Raw genomic sequence first — 21,339 nt, 5'->3', positions numbered from 1 at the left:
CCCAGATGCTTTGTATAGAAGTTGAGTTTGTCCTTGCAGACTATTACTAGTTCTGTTTTAGCTGGAGATGAAGTCCACATCGGGGTCTCCTGAGTTAGACAGTAGGTGCCACTCAAGGGCAAAACGAACCTCTGATTTATTTTTCTCTCCTCTCTGCTTTACTTCTTACCCTTGTCTCAAACAGTCCTTCACTTCACTAACCCATACTCAGGTAGGTAAGTAATTTGGTGGGGAGGACTGTCTGCTCACCATCAGAAATCAAGATTGCTGAACTCCTTCTGATAGTTCTTCTGCCCCCTTCCTGTTCCTGGTACGCTTTCCTTCGCCTTAAGGAAGTCTTGGTACAGCCTCCGACAGGAATGTATCTGAAAAGGGAAAATTGGGGCAGCTCATCCTAGGACTGGATTTATTACTTCAGACGTAGCTTTGGGATAACTACTCCAGAGGAATTTTAGGGGGATGAAAACACCAAAGTAGTTGTAGCTGATGCTATAAATGTGGGTCTTGGGGAATATGCTACCATTTCTATGTAACTCTTTCTGTATTACAAGATCAATATATAGTCAAGATTCTACTTGCTTTGCTGACTCATTTGCTTTGAAGCACATTGTACTTCTCCAAAATAGGATGAGTACACCCTCAGTTCTGTGGCTTTGAAACCATCCCCATTTGCCTCTGCAACTTGCTTCTTCCTCTCAGACTGCAGCTGACTTCCTAGTAGGGCCAATCAGACCATTGCACACTTCTCACCTTTGAAGTTAATTTCCCGCTGCTTATGGGGTATCCTCCCCTGAGGTGGTCATAAGAACATAGCCATACCGCATGCCAGTGGCCAGATGCTTCAGAGGGAAAGAACAGCAGAGGGCAGTTTTCAGTGACCAGTTACTGATCCATGAGAGGATAACTTATCCCATGACTGCTTGATTTGCTTAAGAGCCTTTGCTGAGGAACCTTGTCAAAGGCATTCTGAAAGTCCAAGTACATTGTTTCGACTGGATTACCCTTGTCCACATGCTTGTTGTCTCCCTCAGAGAATTCTAATAGATTGCTGAGGCATGATTTCCCTTTACAAAAGCTGTGTTGACTCTTCCACAACAAATTGTGTTCATCAGTATGTCTGATCATTCTATTCTTTACTGTAGTTTCAACCAATTTGCCTGGTACTGAAATTAACAGTATCGGCGGCCTGTAATTGCTAGGACCACCTCTGGAGCCTTCTTTACAAATAGGTGTTATATTAGCTACCCTCCACTTACCTGGTACAGAGACTGATTTAAGTGGTAGGATACATACCATAGTTAGTAGTTCTGCAATTACACATTTGAGTTCCTTCACAACTCTTAGGTGAATATTATCTGGTCCTGGTGACTTATTAGTGTTTAATTTATTAATTTGTTCCAAAACCTCCTCTAATGACACCTCAATCTGGGACAGTTCCTCAGATTTGTCACGTGAAAGGAATAGTTAGTTATGTGTTCAGCTCAGATTGAAGTCAAGTCTACCTTGGACCTAAATCTTATGCCTGCCAAGATCTGGTGCCATTCTCTTACCCCAAGAAAACCTTATGGGATTTTTAGGTGATGTCTACACTGGCAATTGAACGACAAAACTTTTGTCTTTCAGAGGTGTTATCCCCCCTCCCCCGAAAGACAAGTTTTGCTGTGACGAGCGCCAGTATGAACAGCGCATTGTCGACAGGAATGCTCTCCTGCCGACAACGCAAACGCGGTTTGTGGGAGGGGTGAAAGTTTTTTGTTGGGCAGAGAGCCGACAAACAGCGGCCACACTGCACGCCTTTTAGCGGCATGGCTGTAGCGACACAACGGTTTTGCTAAAAGCTTTCTGGAATAGGGAGTGCTTCCTGTTGTGCTCTGTGTGTGGATGGCCTACTCTGTAGACATGCATGAATAACAGCAGGCGTTTGCTTTATGAAGTCATACATCTCTAAATGCAGTGTTGAACATATCCCTTCATCCCATTCTGACATGTAAAACATGAATAGCAGTAAAGCATGTAGTATAGAACAGAAGGGGAAATAACTATACTCTGCTCAACTTTCTGATCTGTCCATCTGGACTGCATTCATTTGTTTTGCAGTTCACTAGTGCTGGGATTAGTATGTTATCCCTGCTGGGTGGCATGCAGCAATATTTATAAACCAGTTAAATTGAGACGTTTTTGCTGCTCAGCGCATTTACAAATAGATGAATATTAGCTAAATCTTGCAATTCCAACCATCTCATAATGTTGATACACTCTGCCTTTGGTCAGTTAAAACTAGAACCACAAATCCTTTTCTATCAAGGAAAATGCATTTTTGTAAATGAGGTATGAAGTTGGACTTTAGCTAAACATACCTTTGTAAGATGTAGGGCTGATGCAAATGTGGGTTTTTATTTTTTGCAGGTTTAAATGGAACGTGCAATAATTCTAGTGTACCAACATCAACTTCGGAAATGCCAGATTATTTATTGTAAGTATCTTCATTGTATCATTACCTTGGGATCCAATTCCAAACTATCCATCAAAACCAGCTGGTGACTAAGACATAACTAACTCAGTTATTTTCTGATTTCTATGTTAGAACTCTGTAAAAATTTATTTAAAAAACCAAACACAAACCCAGGTATTGAATCCAAATTCACAAACGTATGGCCTTAAACTCCAACTACGTTTTACGGCAGGTTCTTCCCCCCCACCCCCCCCCCCCCCAAATTCAAGGCTGTTTTCCCTGCAGTGGTTGATTACACCTACCCCATAAATAGCAATATCTAATTGTCAAAGCCCTTGAAACACATTAATCCTGACAACCCGTTTGGAGGTTGGTAAACAATATCCTATTTTATAGATGGAGACCTTGAGAGGAAATAACTTGCTAGTATTAGACAGAAGTCAGTCACTTTCCCAGCAGTACTCTGGATTCTTAGGGTGTATCTGAAAGATCATCTTGTTGCAAGGAAAACCCTGTACTGAGTTTGATGGGGAAGTGAGAAACTGCTTTTTAAAATGTTTGCTGTTAAGTGTATTTATCTGTAATGTTTTAGTGTTCACAAATATTGCTAATGATTTTAGTATCAGTCCACTTTTAAGCCAGGAACCTGTTTGTTCAATCAGTGTTAAATATGGCTCTCTAGATCCTTTGTCCAGTCATTGACTGAATATGATATGAGATTTTATTTTTGCTGGTATCCTTGCTGTGTGGGTGGTGAGGATAGTGAGGTTCTATCTCCCTTTGTTTTAGTGACATCTGACCTGTTGTGTGACCTACTCACAAGTCTTTGTGGTGGTGTGTGGGTGAAAGATGGCTCCAGATAGGATGTTAATGGATAGTTGAATTAGGTGGGGAAAAGCAGCACGCTAGCAGGCTCAGAATACCAGTTTGGGTTACTCCTCATAGGAAGGGTAATCCCTGGGTTATGGTGCCTTAGACTCCTTTTTTTAATCAAATCCCCCTGACTCCCATTAAGCAGTACTTGTTGCTATGGGTAACTCACATCTCTTCTACTTGAGTTTTTGGTATCAGAGGGGTAGCCATGTTAGTCTGGATCTGTAAAAAGCAACAGTCTCAGATGTCTGACGAAGTGGGTATTCACCCACGAAAGCTTATGCTCCAATACGTCTGTTAGTCTAGAAGGTGCCACAGGACTCTTTGTCGCTTGAGTTTTTGGCTGCTTCAAGCCAGATCTGTTTGTAAATAAAACTCCACTCTTTCTGCTATTGTGAAATGTCACTCAGATCTGGCACATATACCCCTGAATCGGGCAAGGTAGTGCTGCCAGCCCTCTTCTAGCCTCACTGGGTCCATTTTGGGGTACCCAGGGATCATGCAGCCTTGTGTTTCATGAAGAGGTGGAGAGAAGGGCATCCTTTATTCTTCTTGCAATGCAAAAATGGCCAGTCACAGCTTGGTGTATTAGAGGGTATGACGGTTTCCCGTGCTCTAATCAAAGTGGTGGTTTTATTGGTGTATAGGGGAATTCACAACTGAGTTCTTTGAATGGCTGTTGGCACTGCTGTTGAAGAAATTGAGGACTGTTTGAGTGCAGCATGCATGTAAGATGTTACCTCTGATAGGCCACCATGTCTTTCTAGAGTGAGGAATCCTTGGGGGTTATACCCAGAGAGAGAAAACACCTGAGCTGCCAGCCATATACTCAACCTTGTCTTTGGGTCTGATTTGAATGTTTGATATTTGAGTCACTGAGTAGTCTGACCATCACCCCATGTGCCTGATACAGATGTGAAACCTTACCTCTGAGTGCCATTTTCTCAGTGCATGGCACTAATGCATATTATAAATATTTGCAACGTACACTCCTCTCCAGCAAGCATCTGACTTCCTCTTCCAACCGGTATGTTGACCAGCTCAGTGACTGACCGTTATTAGCTGGTGGAAACTACCATCAGCTTGGTGGTTTCTTCACCCATATTGGTGGCTTCTTTTGCCTGAGGTCACTGTGGCTTAAGCTTCCAGAAATCAAACCAGTCAGGCTGTGATGAGATGGCCAGGGTGCATCACTGGAGCCGCCTCCTCGTTTGTGCAGTAAGTTTGTGTCAATTCAGAAAGACCAGGTGGGGGAGGTGGTAATGCTGATTGGACCAGCTTTTGCTGATGAGAGAGACAAGCTTTCCAGGTAGACAGAGCTCTTCCTCAGGTCTGGGAAAGGAACGTCTAGCATCACAGCTGGAGCAGATAGAATATGTGCTAAGTATTTATGCTAAACTAAGGGACCATTCAAGGTGAAGTGGCCTGTTAACATCCTTGTATCGTAGGACAAAAACAGGGGTGGGGGGTTAGTAGTTACAGGTTGTTGTAATAAGCCATAAATCCAGTGTCTTTATTAAGACCATGATTTTAAGGCTACGTCTACACTGCAAACCTCACAGCAGCACAGCTATGCTGCTGTGAGCTCTCCTGCGTCGTCGCTCTGTGCCGACGGGACAGAGCTCTCCCGTCGGCATCCTTCAACCACCCCAACGAGCAGCTGTAGCTGTGTTGGTGGGAGAGCCTCTCCTGCTGACGTAGCACTGTCTACCCCAGTCGGTGAAACTTATGTCAGTCAGGGGGGGGTGTGTGTGTGTGTGTGTTTTTTTGTTTTGTTTTGTTTTTTCCACACACCGACTGGCAAAAGTTTTACTAACAAACGTGCTAGTGTAGACACAGCCTTAGTATCCAGCAGCTTATGAGGTTAAATTCCTAGGCTCATCTTTTGAAAATGTTGAGGGTGAGGATTGCTAGCTCAGGTACGGAGTGATCGCTGTGTGTCATCTCGCCTATGCAGTCTGGTGGTCAGTAGCCCAGTAAAACCACAACTTTGCAGCACAGAGAACAGTCGTATCCTCTAATAAACTGATAGGTAGCTGGGACACTCGGAGTACCTTTCCCAGCCCCGAGGAAGAGCTCTGTATCTGGAACGCTTGTCTCTCACTGACAGAAGTTGGTCCAATAAACGATATTACTTCACCCACCTTGTGTCTCTCATTCTGGGACCAACGTGGCTATCACAACACTGCATACGACATACATGTCAATTCAGTCACTTTAGTGGTGCATCTTAATAAATTAGGCTCCCTTTAATACAGAGCGGTAATAGTTCAGAGTCCTTCACTCTGTTCTCCTTCAGTCACTCAAGACCTGTGTTAGCCTGGCAGATCTCCAGCCCCCCCATCACTGCTACAAAGAGTAAGGGGAGAGATTGGTGGTGTGACCTATGGTAAACTTGTTAAAGCAGATGTGAGGTCAAACATGGAGATGAAAAGGGAAGAGTGGTCCCTTATATCGGACTAGTTAGAAGGTGCCCTGCTGAAAGTCAGGTTAATTGCGTTTGATTAAACTGAGTGGCTTTTAAATGACCTACAAGATGCCCCTTTGGATATGCATGGGCACTCTGTGTGTTCGGTTTGTGCAAGGTATTTTCAGAAGGTGAAGAGGGGCTATGTCCCCTTTTTTAATATGGGAAGTGCTGTGCCTTCTGTGTTCGTGTAGTCCCCAGACTAGTGGGGCCCCAGTACTGACTGAGGCGTCCAGGTGCTGTTGCAATGCAAATAACACTGTTTGTCCTGTAAGGCAAGCACTTGCCAGACCTGCTTCTTTGAACTGCAGTAACATTGCTGCTTGAAAAGAGACATTTGTTGTAAACTGCTGTTTAAACTCTGTTCCCTTCAGAAAATATGCATCCATTTCCTCTTTGGAGCAGCGTCAGAGTTATAAGAATGACTTCAATGCGGAGTACAATGAGTACAGAGACTTGCACGCCCGGATAGAGAGAATAACTCGACGGTTCACCCAGTTAGATTCCCAGCTGAAGCAGCTTTCGCAAGGCTCTGAAGAATATAAGGTATAAGCAGGAATATCTGTTTGAAAACCTAACCCTGCCGCTCGCAGAGCTGTGGTTTGGTTGTAGTTCATGTGGCCGCCTTGTTGGGGTGTCTTGGGAGGACTTGCATCAGGCACTGGGTGACTGTATTAAATGCACTGTACACAGCCCAGAACTGATGGAGGCAGAGCGTTCATGCAGCTGACAGCTTTTCAGGCTGTTTGTACAACAGCCCTGTGTTCTTTCAGTTGAAACACACATTGTGGCACTTGTTGACAACGAGCAGCCTCCCTGAGACAATTGGTGTCCCCAGCCAAACCCTGCTGTATATCATTACATATTTCACCCATATGGGAGCTTATTAAAGATGGAAAGCGAGCTAATATGGGGTCATCTGTTTCTCCTGACGCTTTGATCTTAATAGTAGAGTATTATTCAACCTGTCAGACTGTTTTTAAGAGCTTTAACTATTCATTAGCTTGAGAAAATAAATTTCACTGAAGATAAACTGTTCTTTATGGAGCACTTCTTGTACTGCTCCAGTGTCCTTCACGTCCCCTGAAATGCCCTTTGTTTTGCTGTTGCTTTTCTTGGGACAGCAAAATAATTCAACACTCGTCAGTGGAGGAAAGTTAAGCTACTTGCAGAGTAGATTAGGTAGCTCTCCTCAAGAACTGCATTCTTGGGGCCTGATCCTTCCAGCACTTGCTGTCGGTGTAACCATTGCCGGGGTGAGTCATTGAAGCCAATGAAGCCACTCGCAGTAAAACGCACAGTAACTGTTGAAGGGGTCAGGCCCTTGTTTTGGATCAACTAATTGTTGGGCAGCTGTACATATTTCGGGCTCTTTCCTTGCCACATCTCCTCCACTAAACCGTAGCTGCTTTTTTCCCTTTTGATATTGAACAGCCAACTCTTCTATGTGAATGCAAATATACATTTTTATTTATTTTGCCATTAAGTTAGCATATCTCCTGTACGCTGTAGTGGAAATTCTGAACTGGCCACTTTTCAATTTGGAAAGGGCCACGATGACCTAAAACACACCAAAATAATTCCAGGTGCAAGAAACTGGGGGGGGGGAATATACAGTAATTCTTTCCATGTGATTGATAAACAGCGCCCTCTGGGAAAGAGGTCAGGGTCTCACTTGACTCAACTTTGAATAGTCAAAGTGCCACTCACTAAAGTAGGTTCCAGTTGTATTGTTTTTATAGAAACAAAGAACTTGATGGTGTCCTTTCTTTTTCAGACGATCCATGATCAAATTTTACAGGAATATCGTAAAATCAAAAAGGTGAGTGAAAACTCTCAGCCACAAATTAAAATAATCCCTTTCTCCACTTAGCAGGGACAAGGTTTAGCTTATGTGAATTGTCTGGTTGCAATTTGTCAGGAAGGAAAGGGCTCCCTCTGCTGGTTAGATGGGGCTCAATGGCTGAGGCAAGGCCCTTCAGTGAGATGTGTTAGCACTTCGTCTATGTTAGAATCATAGAATATCAAGGTTGGAAGGGACCTCAGGAGGTATCTAGTCCAACCCCCTGCTCAAAGCAGGACCAATCCCCAAACAGATCAGATTTTTGCCCCGGATCCCTGCATGGCCCCCTGGAATGAGTTACGTTTCTGTGTTAGTGCCTAGGATAGCAAAAGGGCACATCTGAGGCTTTGAGTAACAGTTATTGGGGTCCCCCTTGTTTTGTGGTGTCACTGGCATTTCTCAATGCATGACGATATAACTACGTTCAAAGTGGCTACTAATACAGATGGACTGGCCATTAAAATCCTCCACTGAGGATACTGGCCTGTTGGTTTTATTCTTTGTGTAGCACCTGCAGTGTTTTATGTGCCTCAGACATGTAAAACGACATGGTCCCTGCCCCGAGGGCTTGTAGTCTAGATAGGTGAGGTAGAAATGCAGGGGGGCAGCGAGCCAAGCGGTGAGCAGTGACGTGGGGCACACCTCGAACCACTGTGGTTTTTCTTTTATCAGATTTTTAGTTTGTGAAAGGGATTCTGAGCCCTCCCTTTGCTGAGGAGTTGATGGGCTTTGTGAAGTGAGTTTCTGGGGCACTCTCCCCTGCGCTCCACTTCCCTTTTAGAAGGATCCCGTGGTTCAGCTCCGAGGCGGGGAGGGAGAGCAGAGCTGGCGGGCTGCAGATAAAGCTGTTGTGCCATTGCTTGATAGCCTATCTACACAGGTGACCTTTGTGTCCCCTTTGGGGCCTTGTGGAAGAGGCCCTCACATCCCCCTTTGTTAGCTAATACATAGGTTAGGGGCATTGCACGTCATTGTACCCAGCATGGGGGCAGGTATGGTAACTGAATGTGTTGTGCTCTTCCCCCCAATGCTGTTCCCTTCTGCTCACTCGTGTCAAGATGTATATCCCACAATACCCTGCACAGCACAACTCAGCACTTGGCATAGGCAGATCTGGAATGTGTCAGAAACCAGACCACGTGACTGTCCTGCCCTCAGCTTGGGAGGTGTCTTCCCAGCCCCTAGCACTTGGACTGTGGTGTCCGGTGAAGGAGATAAGGGAAGGTGCAGAACAAGTTAACAAACTAATAGGTTGGATCTTAAGTGACACGCACAGTGTTTTTAACTTGTACACAGCCCTACTAAAAAATATGATGAATATGAATGCATACTTCCGGCAATACCCTCTATGAAGGTGAACTACAGGCTGCAAAAAACAGGTTCATGGAGGCACTCTTTTGTATTGTGCTGCTTTGCCTTTAGACAATAAATTGGCTGAGCTTGGTTATTTGGTCACTTGCAGTTTGATATTAAAATTTTTCAAGTGTAGTCAAAATCTGGCTATTCTTCTAGCAATACCCTACTTAGCGTTCCTAATTCAGGGGCTGGGGGCCCCAGTTACAGAACAGACATCGAGGCCTATATCCTTGCAATGTTAGGAGGGGCATCATCTTAATCGAAATGAAGTCTGGTTGCATTTCTAAGGTTCTGTTGATAGTTTTATAAGGGTTTAATGTTATAAGCACGTTACATTTATGACGGTGTGTTGTAGATGGTAATATAACCACCTATTATAACCTGGAACAATTAACCATTTCTTGCAATGTCTATTAATCAAACTTTTTATAAGTAATATAAAGTGACTCAAAAGTAATGGGCACCTCTTTCCCCTTCCATCCCCCAGTGGTGGGGGAGTTCACGCCCGAGCTCCTCTCATGAGAAACTTACAAATTGCTGGCCTGTGTCCTCCCAGATCTGCAACACCCAAGCTGCTAGGATACACGCTGCAGTACCTGCCCTTGCCTAACCCTAACCTCATGAAGGAAGGGGGACTTATAGCTATCTCCCACTTAAAGGGGATGTTTTGCTTTTTTTACTGGAGTTACCCTGCTCAGAACAGCTTTCCAGTTTTAGATTGAGGGTGGGTTGAGGAATAGAGCTGGTCCACACAATCCAGGACCAGCACCGTTTGCTGTAACCTGGCAACAACAAATCCAAGTGCCTTTTTAAGGGAGGAGGAAAGATCTTCCTGATGAAGAAACTTAATTGGATGGTAAAAGTATTAGGCTCATAAGTGACTGTCCATCCAGCAAAGGAACCAGACTTCAGCGCTTACTGTTAACAGCATCAATATGGTTTGCATTTTGGGGCTGTCTGACCCACTCTATCTGTGATGTGTGTTATGATAGAACTGGAGAACTATTAACTTCGGTAATTGTATCTTCCTTTTCCTTGCAGACAAACCCTAATTACAGCCAAGAAAAAAATCGCTGCGAATACCTCCACAACAAACTGGCTCATATAAAAAAACTGATAGCAGAGTATGACCAACAGCAGTTTTAGTCTTGGCACTAATATCTGGACTGGGTAGTGCAAAAAAGATTCACTTGGATGTTACAGTTTCCTTTTATACAACAAAAAAAAGTAAATTCCTTTCAGAGCCAAGCACGAAGTCCTCGTGGTTGGAAGAACTTGGAGATGATGATGATGCGGAGTCTGTCACGCTAGTGTCTGAGCCAAGTAGTGAAACCAGTGCCTGGCGTAGTCCTCTCCAGTTTTACCCTCTCTGAATGTTGGAAAGGAAAATAAAGGAAAATCTGCTTCTTTGAAGCCAGCTTTTGACACTTAAGGGAAAACTCACCTAAAGTGAATAAAACTCCCAAAGGTAAAGAATCAATTGTTTTCATGGATAAAGTTTGGAATGAAGTTTAGTTATCGCTGGCCCAGCTCTTGCCATGTTGCATATTCTGTTCTGCAGATGGTGAGGAACTGGAATGCTGCTAAGTTACCTCCTTCTCTGGCACGTGCGATGTTCATATGCAAGCTGTCTGCGCTACATGGCACCATGTTAAATACTCAATTTCCCAGAGCTCTCGCTGTTTGTTCCTGTTTGTCATCTTCTCCAGTTTGTGCTCTCCTTGAGGTGGCTGTGTCAGCAGGAGAGAAACTGCCCAGGAATCTGCACCGAATGCTTTGTCCGATGCAGACTTTTGGATTCTTCTTATATGAAATCTCTTATCCAGCTTGTGCATTTGGAAACAATCGGCGTAAACTTTGCCATGGCTTCTCCCGTGTGCACAATTCAGTCAGCCTGCATTATACTTCATATACCAAGGCCAGGGAGACTGAGATCTGTCTGTCTATGACTTTTATAGTTTTATACCAAGACAGCCAATTTTATTAATTGCTAATGAGACTGTGGTCTATTTTTCTATATATATATGTGTGTGTGTGTGTGTGTGTGTGTGTGTGTGTATGTGTGTGTGTATATATATATATATGTATGTATATATATGTATGTGTATATGTATATATATATATGTATATATATAAAAAGAAGCATCTTTTCTAAAACTGTGCCTCCCTTTTCCTTTTAGGCCAAGTGTTTCAGAACCTTCCCTGTCTTATAACTGCAGTATTACTAATGCTCATTGGATAATTACCCAGAGAAGTTATTTTGTTCGTAATGGGATAAAAAAGGATTTGATGGGGTGGGGGAGGGCGATGCTTTCTTGTTCTGTGTTCTGCACATTTCCAAAGAAGCAGCAGCAGAGAATCAAACGCTCAGAACAGGAACCGGAAGAGAAATTTGAGAGAAGTAAGGTAGCATGTCCAGTGCGGGTCACTTACACTCTTGTGCTTTGTCCAGCCCTTTCCTCTGGATTTTTGGATTTGAAGGGAATACTTTAGAACATGGCCGAGGCGTGAGGAACTCAGCAAAAAGCACAAAGGTGCCCTTTAGCTCTGTGGTTTTTACCTTTAATCCTGCCAGCCTGTGTGATTTTACTCGCTCCCGCTTCCATTTTATCTTCCAAACAGCAGTGGTTTTATTTGGTTCCCAGTAGTGGCTCCTTGCATCAGGAGAATGTGATCCTCTTTGAGAGAGTAAAATGGCAGAGTCAGATCATCAGGAATGAGGAGGGGGGACTAGTTCTTCTCGGACTAGGTTCTGTTTTGTGTCTTGCTGCCCAAGAAAATGTGCGTCCATCTGAAATAATTCCATTCTAGCTGGACTCTATTGCTGCTAGTTTAATAGGCTTGTGCTCCAAAACCTCTCACCATTTATCGTCTTAAAAGGCCCTTGTTCAAGGTGTAGATAGTTTTAAAGTGTCAGAGTTTCTCTTTCCTGCCTAGTCCTCCAACACCAGTGGGATCATTGATGCTACCCTAGTTTGCTCCGGCAGGGATCTGACTTAGTGCTAATGGGAGCCATTTGCATATACCGCTATGCCAGGTCTGGTACAGGGGTTCTGCAGCTATGATCCATGACTAGCCAGTGGCCAGTTACAATTTGTAGACTAGCAGTAAAGGGTTAGTAAGAAGCTGGGGGAGGGCAAGGAGGCTCTCAGAGGTCTGCAGAATGACTTGGTGGAAGAACCCAGTGTTTGTGGGAGTGAAGTCCTACAAACAGCTGAAGTTTTAAGGAAAACGTTGGTGTCTGCTTCCCCTACCCAGAGAGCAGACTAACGCTCCATGGGGGAGGAGAGCAGGGGAAGGTTATTCTTGTCTCGTGGACATAAGTAGCAGTCTTCAGAACATCTCATGCCCCCTTGGGGCTTCCAGTGGATAGGGAAAGCTAAAAAATATGGATGATTTAAAGTGAAAAGCTTTTGTCAAATGAGTTTTCTCTTGATGTTACATGCATAAGTTCCCCCTCACCCCCAACAGCAAGTGGTGGTTTCATGGGAATATCAGAAACAAAGGACGTCCATTTTTCCTTGTGTGAGCTCAAATCCTGCTAAAAACATAGGCGATCTGAAACAGCTTTGATCCGACAGACTTTCTGTGGCTGAGAGTCGCATCAAGATCTATTTTATTAGAGCATCAGTGATCTGTTTTGTTCCAGCTGTGGTTAATGTGGGGGGTTACATTGCTCTGCTATTGGGCTCCCTTTTCACCTTGTTTGTGTACTTCTTATTGTGGTCAGCAGAGATCTCTGGGCATGTTGTGAGGATTCACAATGCAAGGCCCGAAAAGCAAGTGAGTATTGCTGTAGGCAGCTTTGCTGGCCGGCAGTTGTGGGAATCCAGCATTTTCTGGTGGCAGCACTAAATCTTTGTAAAGCCTCTGCCAGAAGGCAGCATCATGACTTCAGGATGCAAACAGCAACATTTTACCAGATGATGCAAACAATTGGGCTTGAAAGAGTTTTTTCGTCAGTGGCTTACAGATTGGTGGTCTAATCTGTAGCACAAACTACATTTATCAGCCAACGTGTTTTTTAGCAAAAGAAACGCAAAGTATGCTTCCTCTTGAAAACGCAAGGAACCACAAAACTCCAAATGGCAGAAAAGGGCATCAGTTATGAACCAAGATAAATAAATTCTTCCATGGAAACACGTCTCATTCTGATCCTTAATATTTTGAAAGGGTTTTTTGGATTTTTTTTTTTGAGAGAAGTAGAGATGGATCTCAGTCTTTATACATCTGCTATAAAATATTTTTGCAAACAGTTGTATACAAAGATGTATTATGTACATTTACATGTATATTCTGGAACTTCTAGAATTGGAATATAAAGCTGAAAAAATATTTAATGACTATCCAAACTGTGAGACCCAATTAGCTTAACAACTTTCTGCTTCACTTTTCTTTTGGTCTGTGTTATGTAGTCAAATCTGCCTTTTTTTTTTCCTTCTTTTTTCTTTTCTTTTTAGAGAGTATGAAGCTAGGCAAATCTTGTGCTTTTTGGGTTAATAGAAACCAGTTCTAGATGATTAAGTATGATCTAACTTATTGATACTGTGTTTTACTTTGTAATATTGTACTGTGGATAAAACTCTATTGAGCCATGGAGTTGGAGTTTACAAAGAGCTTTTCACTTTGCCAAAATGTTAAGATTTAAAGGCAGCATACTCTTCAGCTTTCCTAATCTTTTCTTAAAGAGCTAGTGTCTTTTTGTACACTAAAAAGCTGAATGCTGATTTTGCAACATATAATAAATTCACTGTATTGGAAAACAAGCACAAGGTTGTATATTTCTTTTCAGCGTTTCATTCTGAGGGTAAATGGCTGGCATGGGGTTTAACCCCCCAATAAAGAATGAACCCGAATGTTTGAAATATTGTGCTAAAATTCTGTATTCCAAAACGTAAGGAGTTTATCGCTGTAGTAGGGAGAGGAACAAAGGCACAGGGTATGGTCTGACACTGATCAGGTTCCGATGGGGTACATCCCAGGGCTAGCGTTCAGCCTGTCACCCTCAAAGGACTTGGTAACTTTCACCCAGAAAACATCATTGCCGATGCAGAACAATGTAGCTTTCAGTGAAGTTTTGATCTCGCTGTTCCTGTGTGACGGAGGCTCAGAAAACTCCCTCACGATTTGAATTCAGGATCAGCTGCCTTGTGTCCTTGGTGCTTTAGGATCAGGTTTGCTCTAATTGGCTCTGATTTATCCCCTTTCTCTCCCCTGGTGGTTCTTAATCCAAAGCCTCGTCTGTCTGCAGTGCCTAGGTACTTACCTGTGCTCCATCGCTCTCAGCCCCCTTCTGGGTAAAGTGTGGGCAAGGTGCTCTCTGAAGTGGACTAATCCTAATCTCAGAATGTTCTCGCTGGGGGATTAATAGTTATTTTTGTGAGCCCTGCCCTACTTGCCTGCGTCTGTTCAGGGGATGGAAGGGCTGCGAAAATAGAGACCTGTGACCCTGTGGAAAATGTTACGAACGGCCGACCTCCACTGCAAGAGGGAGCTGGATGTCCATGTTCCAGTGCTGCTCATGGACAGGAATTAACCTGTGTTCTGCTTGCCTGACCTCTGTGTGTACAGCATGTTTGGATCCAAACCGGCTTAGTGAGGTGTATGACAATGTTCAGCCACCAGGGGGCAGTGCAGGGGTTCTCAAACCTTCATACTGGTGACCCCTTTCACACAGCAAGCCTGGGAGCGACCCCCCCTTATCAATTAAAAACACTTCTTTTCTATTTAGCACCATTATAAATGCTGGAGGCAAAGCAGGGTTTGGGGTGGAGGCTGACAGCTCGCGACCCCCTGAGGGTCATGACCCCCAGTTTGAGAACGAGTGGGGCAGTGCTCTCCATGGCCTCGGAATGGCCTGGGTTGCTTTGTTTAGGACACATGACGGTGTGTTTGATTTCCCACTGACTCTGGGAAAATTCTCTTTGGCAGCTGCAACCACAGGCACCTTCCCAGCCTCAAGCCCAGTGGTGTGGAGAGCTTGAACTGGGGAGACTGATCAGGGAGTCCCCTAGTGGCTGCAGCCCTTGAGGGAAGGGTGGAAGGGGATCCCTTGGTTTGAGGCCGGCTTGTGAGAGAGTGCCTGGAAGAACAGCAGAATCTTAACTAAAAACACACCAGGTGGGATTAGGAACAGCCTGTACCACACGCAGTGCTGGGGGGAGGAGACTCCCCAGCTGTCACATGGGACTCCATCTCCTGTTCCACGAACAGAGCAGAGCACCTGACCCAGGCTGCCTTTGCGGCCCTTTGTGTAGGCCTCCGCAATCCAGGAACGTTTGCTCAGCAGATGGGCGGAAGCCGGTGTTGGTGCACCTTCAGTGGGTACCGATTCACAGCACGGGTGGAGCAGGCAGTGCTGCTGGAGACCCCGCTCCACACAGCGCTTGGTGCCCCTGCTTGCTTTGGGGCATTTTCACGAGACTTGGCTGGGGGTTGGCTCTGCCCATTCCCCTGCCGTGGGCATGTGTCGCAGTCAGAGACGTGATCCCTGTCGAGAGGGTGGCAGAGCCCTCAGAAGGAGCTGAGAAAAGTAAGAATTTAAAACTTGGCTAGTGGAAATTTCCGGCAGACTCCCCAGTGCCCCATCCAGGCTGCTTAAGCTGAAATCCTCATTTGCATCGTATTGTCTAGAAACCTGACTCTGGCAGGCTGAAAGTTTAATGTGCAAATGAGACCTGTGCGCTGCATATTTAAACACGGCACATGCCTTAAAGGGGCCGTTACCAAGTTCTCGTGGGAAACTCTAGGCTGTGGCGTTACTTCAAAAGGTGGATTTTTGTCCCCTTAAGACTTCTGCTCTTTGCCTCTGTCTCTGACTTCCTGCGGGAACCTATGACTTGCAATGCCTGCTGGGGAGAGTAGGGGTGAAGCAGCAGGGAGTGTCACCGCTCAGGCTGAAATGCCTTGGCGCAGGTGAAGGGGCTCGGGACTCGGAGGTTGCAGGGCTGGCTGAGCTCATGGTGGAAGAACAGACCCCCAAAGCAGTCCAGCTCGTGGAGTCCTAGTTTCTAACGTGAGACACCAAAAGTGCCTGTCCATTTATTGCTGATACTTGAAAAGAGAGAGTAAATGAGGGATACTAGGAATCCTCCAGCACTGAGAGCACAGGCTGGGTGGGCAAATCCTGTCTAACACAGGAATTAAATGAGAACAAGGAGTGACTGGTCAGTATCCAAACCCATTCCTAAAACAGCCTCTGTTCTTCCCTTAATAGCTGCTGTCTGTTCTGTGACCACGGGCTGTATTGAGGGGGAGAGGGACGCAAGTGTCCACAGGTAGTGGGTGGCTTTTTTTAAGGCCAAAGGGGACCATCCACAGGACTCCTGGGTCCAGTTAGTGTCAACAACTCAAGAAGGATGTCGATTAAACAGACGGGGTCAGAGAAGAGCCCTGAGAATGATGAAAGGGTTGGAAAACCTGCCTTAGAATGACAGACTCAAGGAACTCAATCTATTTCGTTTGACACAGAGAAGGTTAAGGACTGACTTGATCACAGTTTAGAATGACTTATCTAGGGACCAAACACTTGATAATGGGGGCCCTTCGGTCTAGGAGGCAAAGGTCTAACGAGAGCCAATGGCTGCAAGTTAAAGCAATTCAAACTTGACATAAGGTGCAAACTTGCGAAGGAGGGTAACTAACTACTGGAACAATTTACTGAGAGTAGGGGTGAGTTTTCTAGCCCTGGCAACAAATCAAGACTGGATACTTTCATCAAAGATCTGCCCTAGTGCAAATGAAGTATTTCAGACCAGGCCTGTGTTATGCTTGAGGTCAGACGAGATGATCTGTGGTCCCTTCTGGCTTTATTTATCATCTAGTCCAGTGGTTCCCAAATGGGGGTTCGCCGGAAAAATTTCACTAAGGGCGGACAGAGGACCCCAGGCATTGGAGACAGCAGGTGGGACCCTGTTGCAAGGCAGACACCCCGAGCCCCAGGGAGAGTGGGGCTGGGCAGTTGGGGCCGGCAGCCCGAGCCCTGCCCCTGTCAGTGGGGGAGCCAACAGCCCAACCCCCAGCGCTCCCCACACAGGGCTGGCAGCCCGAGCCCCAGAGGAAGTGGGGCCGGCCAGTTGGGGCTGGCAGCCCGAGCCCCGTCAGCGGGGGAGCCGGCAGCCCGGACCCCAGCACTCTGCGCGGGGCTGACAGCCCAAGCCCCACGGAGAGCGGGGCGGGCAGTTGGGGCATCCATCACACTGAGGAAATTTAAACTTAAATCTCTGGAAATATTCATTTTTAGGAGGGGGATCACGAGATTTCACAATTTAGTGAAAGGGGTTCGCGGGCTGTTAAAGTTTGGGAACCACTGATCTAGTCTGACAACACAAGCCCCAGAATGTCACCCAGAGATTCAGTATCTGTCTCTATGCGGGACTAGTGCAGTTCTGTTTAGGCCAGGATCCTGTCTGTCTAAATAGCAAATGCTTCAGAGGAAGGTGCAGGAAACCATGTAATGCAATAACCTGCCTATAACAAAGGCTTCTGCATAACCTCCTTATGATGGCTGGCGACGTAGGCGCATGAGGGTTTATATCCCCTACACATGTAGCTGCAGTAGAGACTGCATGGGTTGTTGTGGTCCATATGTGCACAGGTCAATTCTTCGGAATCCTACTACGCTCTTGATCTCATGTGGCAGGGAGTTCCATAGTTTAATGACATGTTCTGTTAAAAATGTTTTCGTTTTTAAATTTCTTTCAATCTCATTGAATTTCCTTTCATCTTTTTATCAGAGGAGATACAGGAGTGCCACATCTCTCTTCTCTGTTCTAGTCCTTATTTTGTGTGTTACTATCCTGTTCTCTTCACTGTCTGTGTTCTGCTTTCCCATTTCTTTCACATGGAAGTCTCCCACAGCCAGTGTGTGGAACAGCTGATCCCAAAGTCCTGTTCTATCTCCTCCCCTTGTTCCCAGGACCTGTGCAGGGGGCTGCCTGAGACTCTAGCAAGCACTGAACTCGGGAAAGACAAACAATACCTAGCAATGCTGATGAAGACAGCTTACCCTTTGGACAGAAGCTACTTCTTGGTTGCCAAAATGGAATGTGTGTGTAAATAGCCCTGAATTGCTTCTTTCCTGTCGCTTCTAGGCAATTCTGAGTCCATAAACTGCTGTCAGATTGTGTTCCAGGCGGGATCAAGAAGTGAATCAATTAGCAAACTGCTTGGAGCGTTAGCAGGGCTGCATGAGAGAAAACGGCCAGTGGAAATTTACCGGCTGCTTCCTCTCTGCCACGCCCAGCATTGCCACAGAAGCTTCCCTCTTATCGGAACCTAATTGTCTGGAAACTTGACTCTCCTGTCCATTAGCTGCACGTTTCATGTGTGATCACTCATTGGCTCTCAGCCTGTGTGTTCCCAAACGCCAGCTCTCTATGGGGGTGGCCAGAAGCCAGGGATGGGCTAACAGGTGCAATGGATCCCGGCTAGTTCTGGTGCAGGACTCACTTCTGGCCAACTTCTCCCAGGGAGTTCTGTGCTGCACAGTAAAACTGGTCACTCAGGGTAAGCGGGGGTCAACTTACGGGACATCAAGCACAAGCTGCTGCTTCCCTCGCTCTGACATTAGCGGGATGTTGCCAGCTGTGAGACAGCGACCAGGTTCAGCTGTGGGAACTAACAAAGGTGGTTCCCTCGGGGTAGCCTTAAGGTGGAAGAATTCAAAACCTACCCTCGCAAAAGCTCAAGGCAGCAGGTGCCTGTTGTAGGCAGAAAGCCAGGGCTAGGGAAGTGTGACTGTTTGCCTCCCGGGGTCCCCAGAGCTCCTTGCAGTAGCCTCCTGCTTTGTAGGAAGTCACCGAGTTGCTACGTAAGGCGGATGCTGCTCTGTCCTACCTCAGCTGGGAGTGGGAGGATAAACGCAGTAGATGGAGACGTGCTTGGGCAGGCTACGGGAGCCCCTTCCCTCAGGCTCCAGGCCACCCTCACTAGTGAATACACAGGGGTGCTTTGGGGGATGCCTTTCTCAGGGCTTTTCTAGCTGCATGGTCAGGTGACCAGAATTGCTTCCAGCCTGGAGTAGTTACTCAGGAATAAAATCACTTTGATTCGGGAATAGCATCTACAGGTGGAGCTAGTTCAGAATAGTTTATTACCCCATCGATTCTAGTCCATTTCCCTGGGCAGACTTGGCCAGAGCTGCTCTCCAGCCAGGCAGGCTCTCAAGGCGAGATCGGACTGTAGGACTTTCCCCAGATCCATTTTAATAAACACTCGAGGATGCTCTTGAGCCTGGTCTCTGTGGCTTTTCCTGGGAGTTCTCCCTTCTGCCCGCTGCAGGCCGTGGTTCTGGTATCTGCAATACCCTCAGCCTTGGGTCAGGGGCCTGCTGCTAAGAGGGGCAGTAGCAGTCGAAGGAGACCCAGAGCTTGTGTGCAGCCAGGCAGGGTGTGAATCTACAGGGCTCCGTTGTGACACGCACGAACGTCCCATAAAGGCCAACCCTGAGCAAAACCCAGCTGCTCCTATATCTGTTCGCTTCAAAACGCTTCCGGCCTCCCTGGGTTCTGCCCGCCAGCCCTCGGGTGCCTCCCCTCGCGGGGTGCAGGGCACTTGTCTCCGTAAGCAGCTTCTGTTGATATCCCAAGATGACAGCAAGGATCCCCATCTCAGTCTGGCTCTGACCGGGTTACAGCCCTGCAAAACAGGGCAGCAGCGGGGCTGGGGGTTAGGCCCTGGAGCACTGCTAATGGGACCAGGTGCCTTTCCTCCAACTAGGCCTTTGCTGCCTCCCTCGGCTCACGCAGCAGGAAAACGGCTCCGTGCGGCGGAACGGCCTGCAGCCAAGTGGTCAGGGCTCCTTGCACAAGCCTGGGGCAGCTCTCACTTTTCACTGGGGGGGGGGGGGGGGGGCTTCTCATGGTGGTTTCTAAGTGCTGCTATTGGCGAGGTCATGTTGGTCTCCATGGACAGGGGCCGGGGGTGACGCTTTGCCAGAAGGCAGCGCGTGCTGGTGTTCAGAAGAGGGTTGGGGAAGCGGGCGATGCTGGAGAAGCAGAAGCCAGGGAGCCCCTGCTCACGTGCTGCTCCGGCAGGGAGGGGGGAGCCGGCGCGGCGGGCCAGGAACAATGGGGGAAGTCAGGGGAGGGGGTAAAAAGGGGAAGCAGTGGAAAAGTACCAGCTCCAGGCCCCCTGGCCGGGACTTTCAGAGCCAAGATCCTGGTACAAAGCCATGGTTTTGTTTCAATCCCTTGCCGAGGCTCTGGAATTCCAGCGCTCAGGCCGTTCTGTCCTTCATCTGCCCACCAGCGCCAGCATTGTGCAGCGGGGGCCAGCGGCCCAGGCTTCCTCGGGGGGGCTGCAGCTTCTCCAGGCCCCGTTCCCTCGTTTACTGCTCACGCGGGGGATGCTTTCCTCCCAGGGACACGGAGCCGACCCGCGAGCAGCAGGATCTCTCCCGGGGGCGCTGGCCTGGGAAGCTGCTGGGGATGCTAGAGAAGCAAACTGGGGGGAGCAAACGGTAGAAGACCCGGGGCTGTTGAGGTGAACGGGGTCTGCACTGAGCTGATAAATCTCTGCCCAGGCTTCCTACACCCGGCCTCCCCCTGCTACTGTGGGACTTATTGTGGCCAGTGCTCATAGCCCAGGGCTGCCCAAGGGGTCACTGTCGCAGGGCGCTGCCCCCTTTTCCAGCATCCCAACCTCTCCCTCAGAACACGCTCGGAGAGCTGCAGACGCTGCGGGGTGGCAGGGTTTTGCTGAGTGCAACATGGCCACCAGCCTGGTGTTCTCGCTGCACAAGCCAGGCCGGTGTGAGTCAGGGTTTGCAAAGCACTTTGGGACACCAAAGTCAGGCTGAAAGGTGCTTGGGGGAGGACAAACGGCCACATTCCGCTCTACTGATGGTGAGGCCTGTTCCTATCAGGGCAAAACTTGGCCCCTTTCTCCGCTCCCCCGGCTTGTTCTCTCGTGCATGGTGCTCGCTAGCAGCCGAGCTCCTGTGCTCTGACCTCTCTACGTTCATTAACCCCTGGCTGCTGCCAGGTGCCCACGGTCACCCCAACAGCCCCCCATGCAGGCGCTGGACGCTGGGCCAGCTGCGAGCTTCCTCCCTCCATTCCCAGCGCTCACAACTGGTTAAGGATGTTTCTTTCTGATGACAGGCTGGTCTGAGCACATCTGGCAGGGAGCGTGAGGGACGCCCCCCAGGGTGGGGAGTATCAATGATCATTAATGCTGTTGCCGGTTGGCCTCTCTCCTAACATAGCAGCCAGGCGCAGTGCAAGGAAGGACACACACTTCACCCCCTGCCTTGCTCCAGTGGCCGGAGGAGCTGGTGAGGTCAGGCAGTGCCCAGCACCCCCTGGACCAGAACGGATCTCAGAGGGGGGAACTGGCAGAGACTCA

General features: G+C 47.3%; 1 protein-coding gene across 1 annotated transcript in view; it reads left to right on the top strand.

Moving 5' to 3' along the window:
• Positions 1-10,218, top strand: part of ELL (elongation factor for RNA polymerase II) — a 79,213-nt gene extending 68,995 nt beyond the window's left edge. Inside the window, exons 9-12 of the mRNA XM_034755156.1 lie at positions 2,407-2,473; positions 6,167-6,338; positions 7,570-7,614; positions 10,033-10,218. Of these exons, the coding sequence (XP_034611047.1) occupies positions 2,407-2,473; positions 6,167-6,338; positions 7,570-7,614; positions 10,033-10,137 (389 nt within the window). The 3' untranslated portion in view covers positions 10,138-10,218. The remainder of the gene's footprint in view (positions 1-2,406; positions 2,474-6,166; positions 6,339-7,569; positions 7,615-10,032) is intronic.
• The last annotated feature ends 11,121 nt before the right edge of the window (positions 10,219-21,339 follow it).

Source organism: Trachemys scripta, chromosome 22 (assembly GCF_013100865.1).
Source record: "Trachemys scripta elegans isolate TJP31775 chromosome 22, CAS_Tse_1.0, whole genome shotgun sequence".
Taxonomy (NCBI): Eukaryota; Metazoa; Chordata; order Testudines; family Emydidae; genus Trachemys; species Trachemys scripta.
This window is presented reverse-complemented; position numbering and strand designations above follow the sequence as displayed.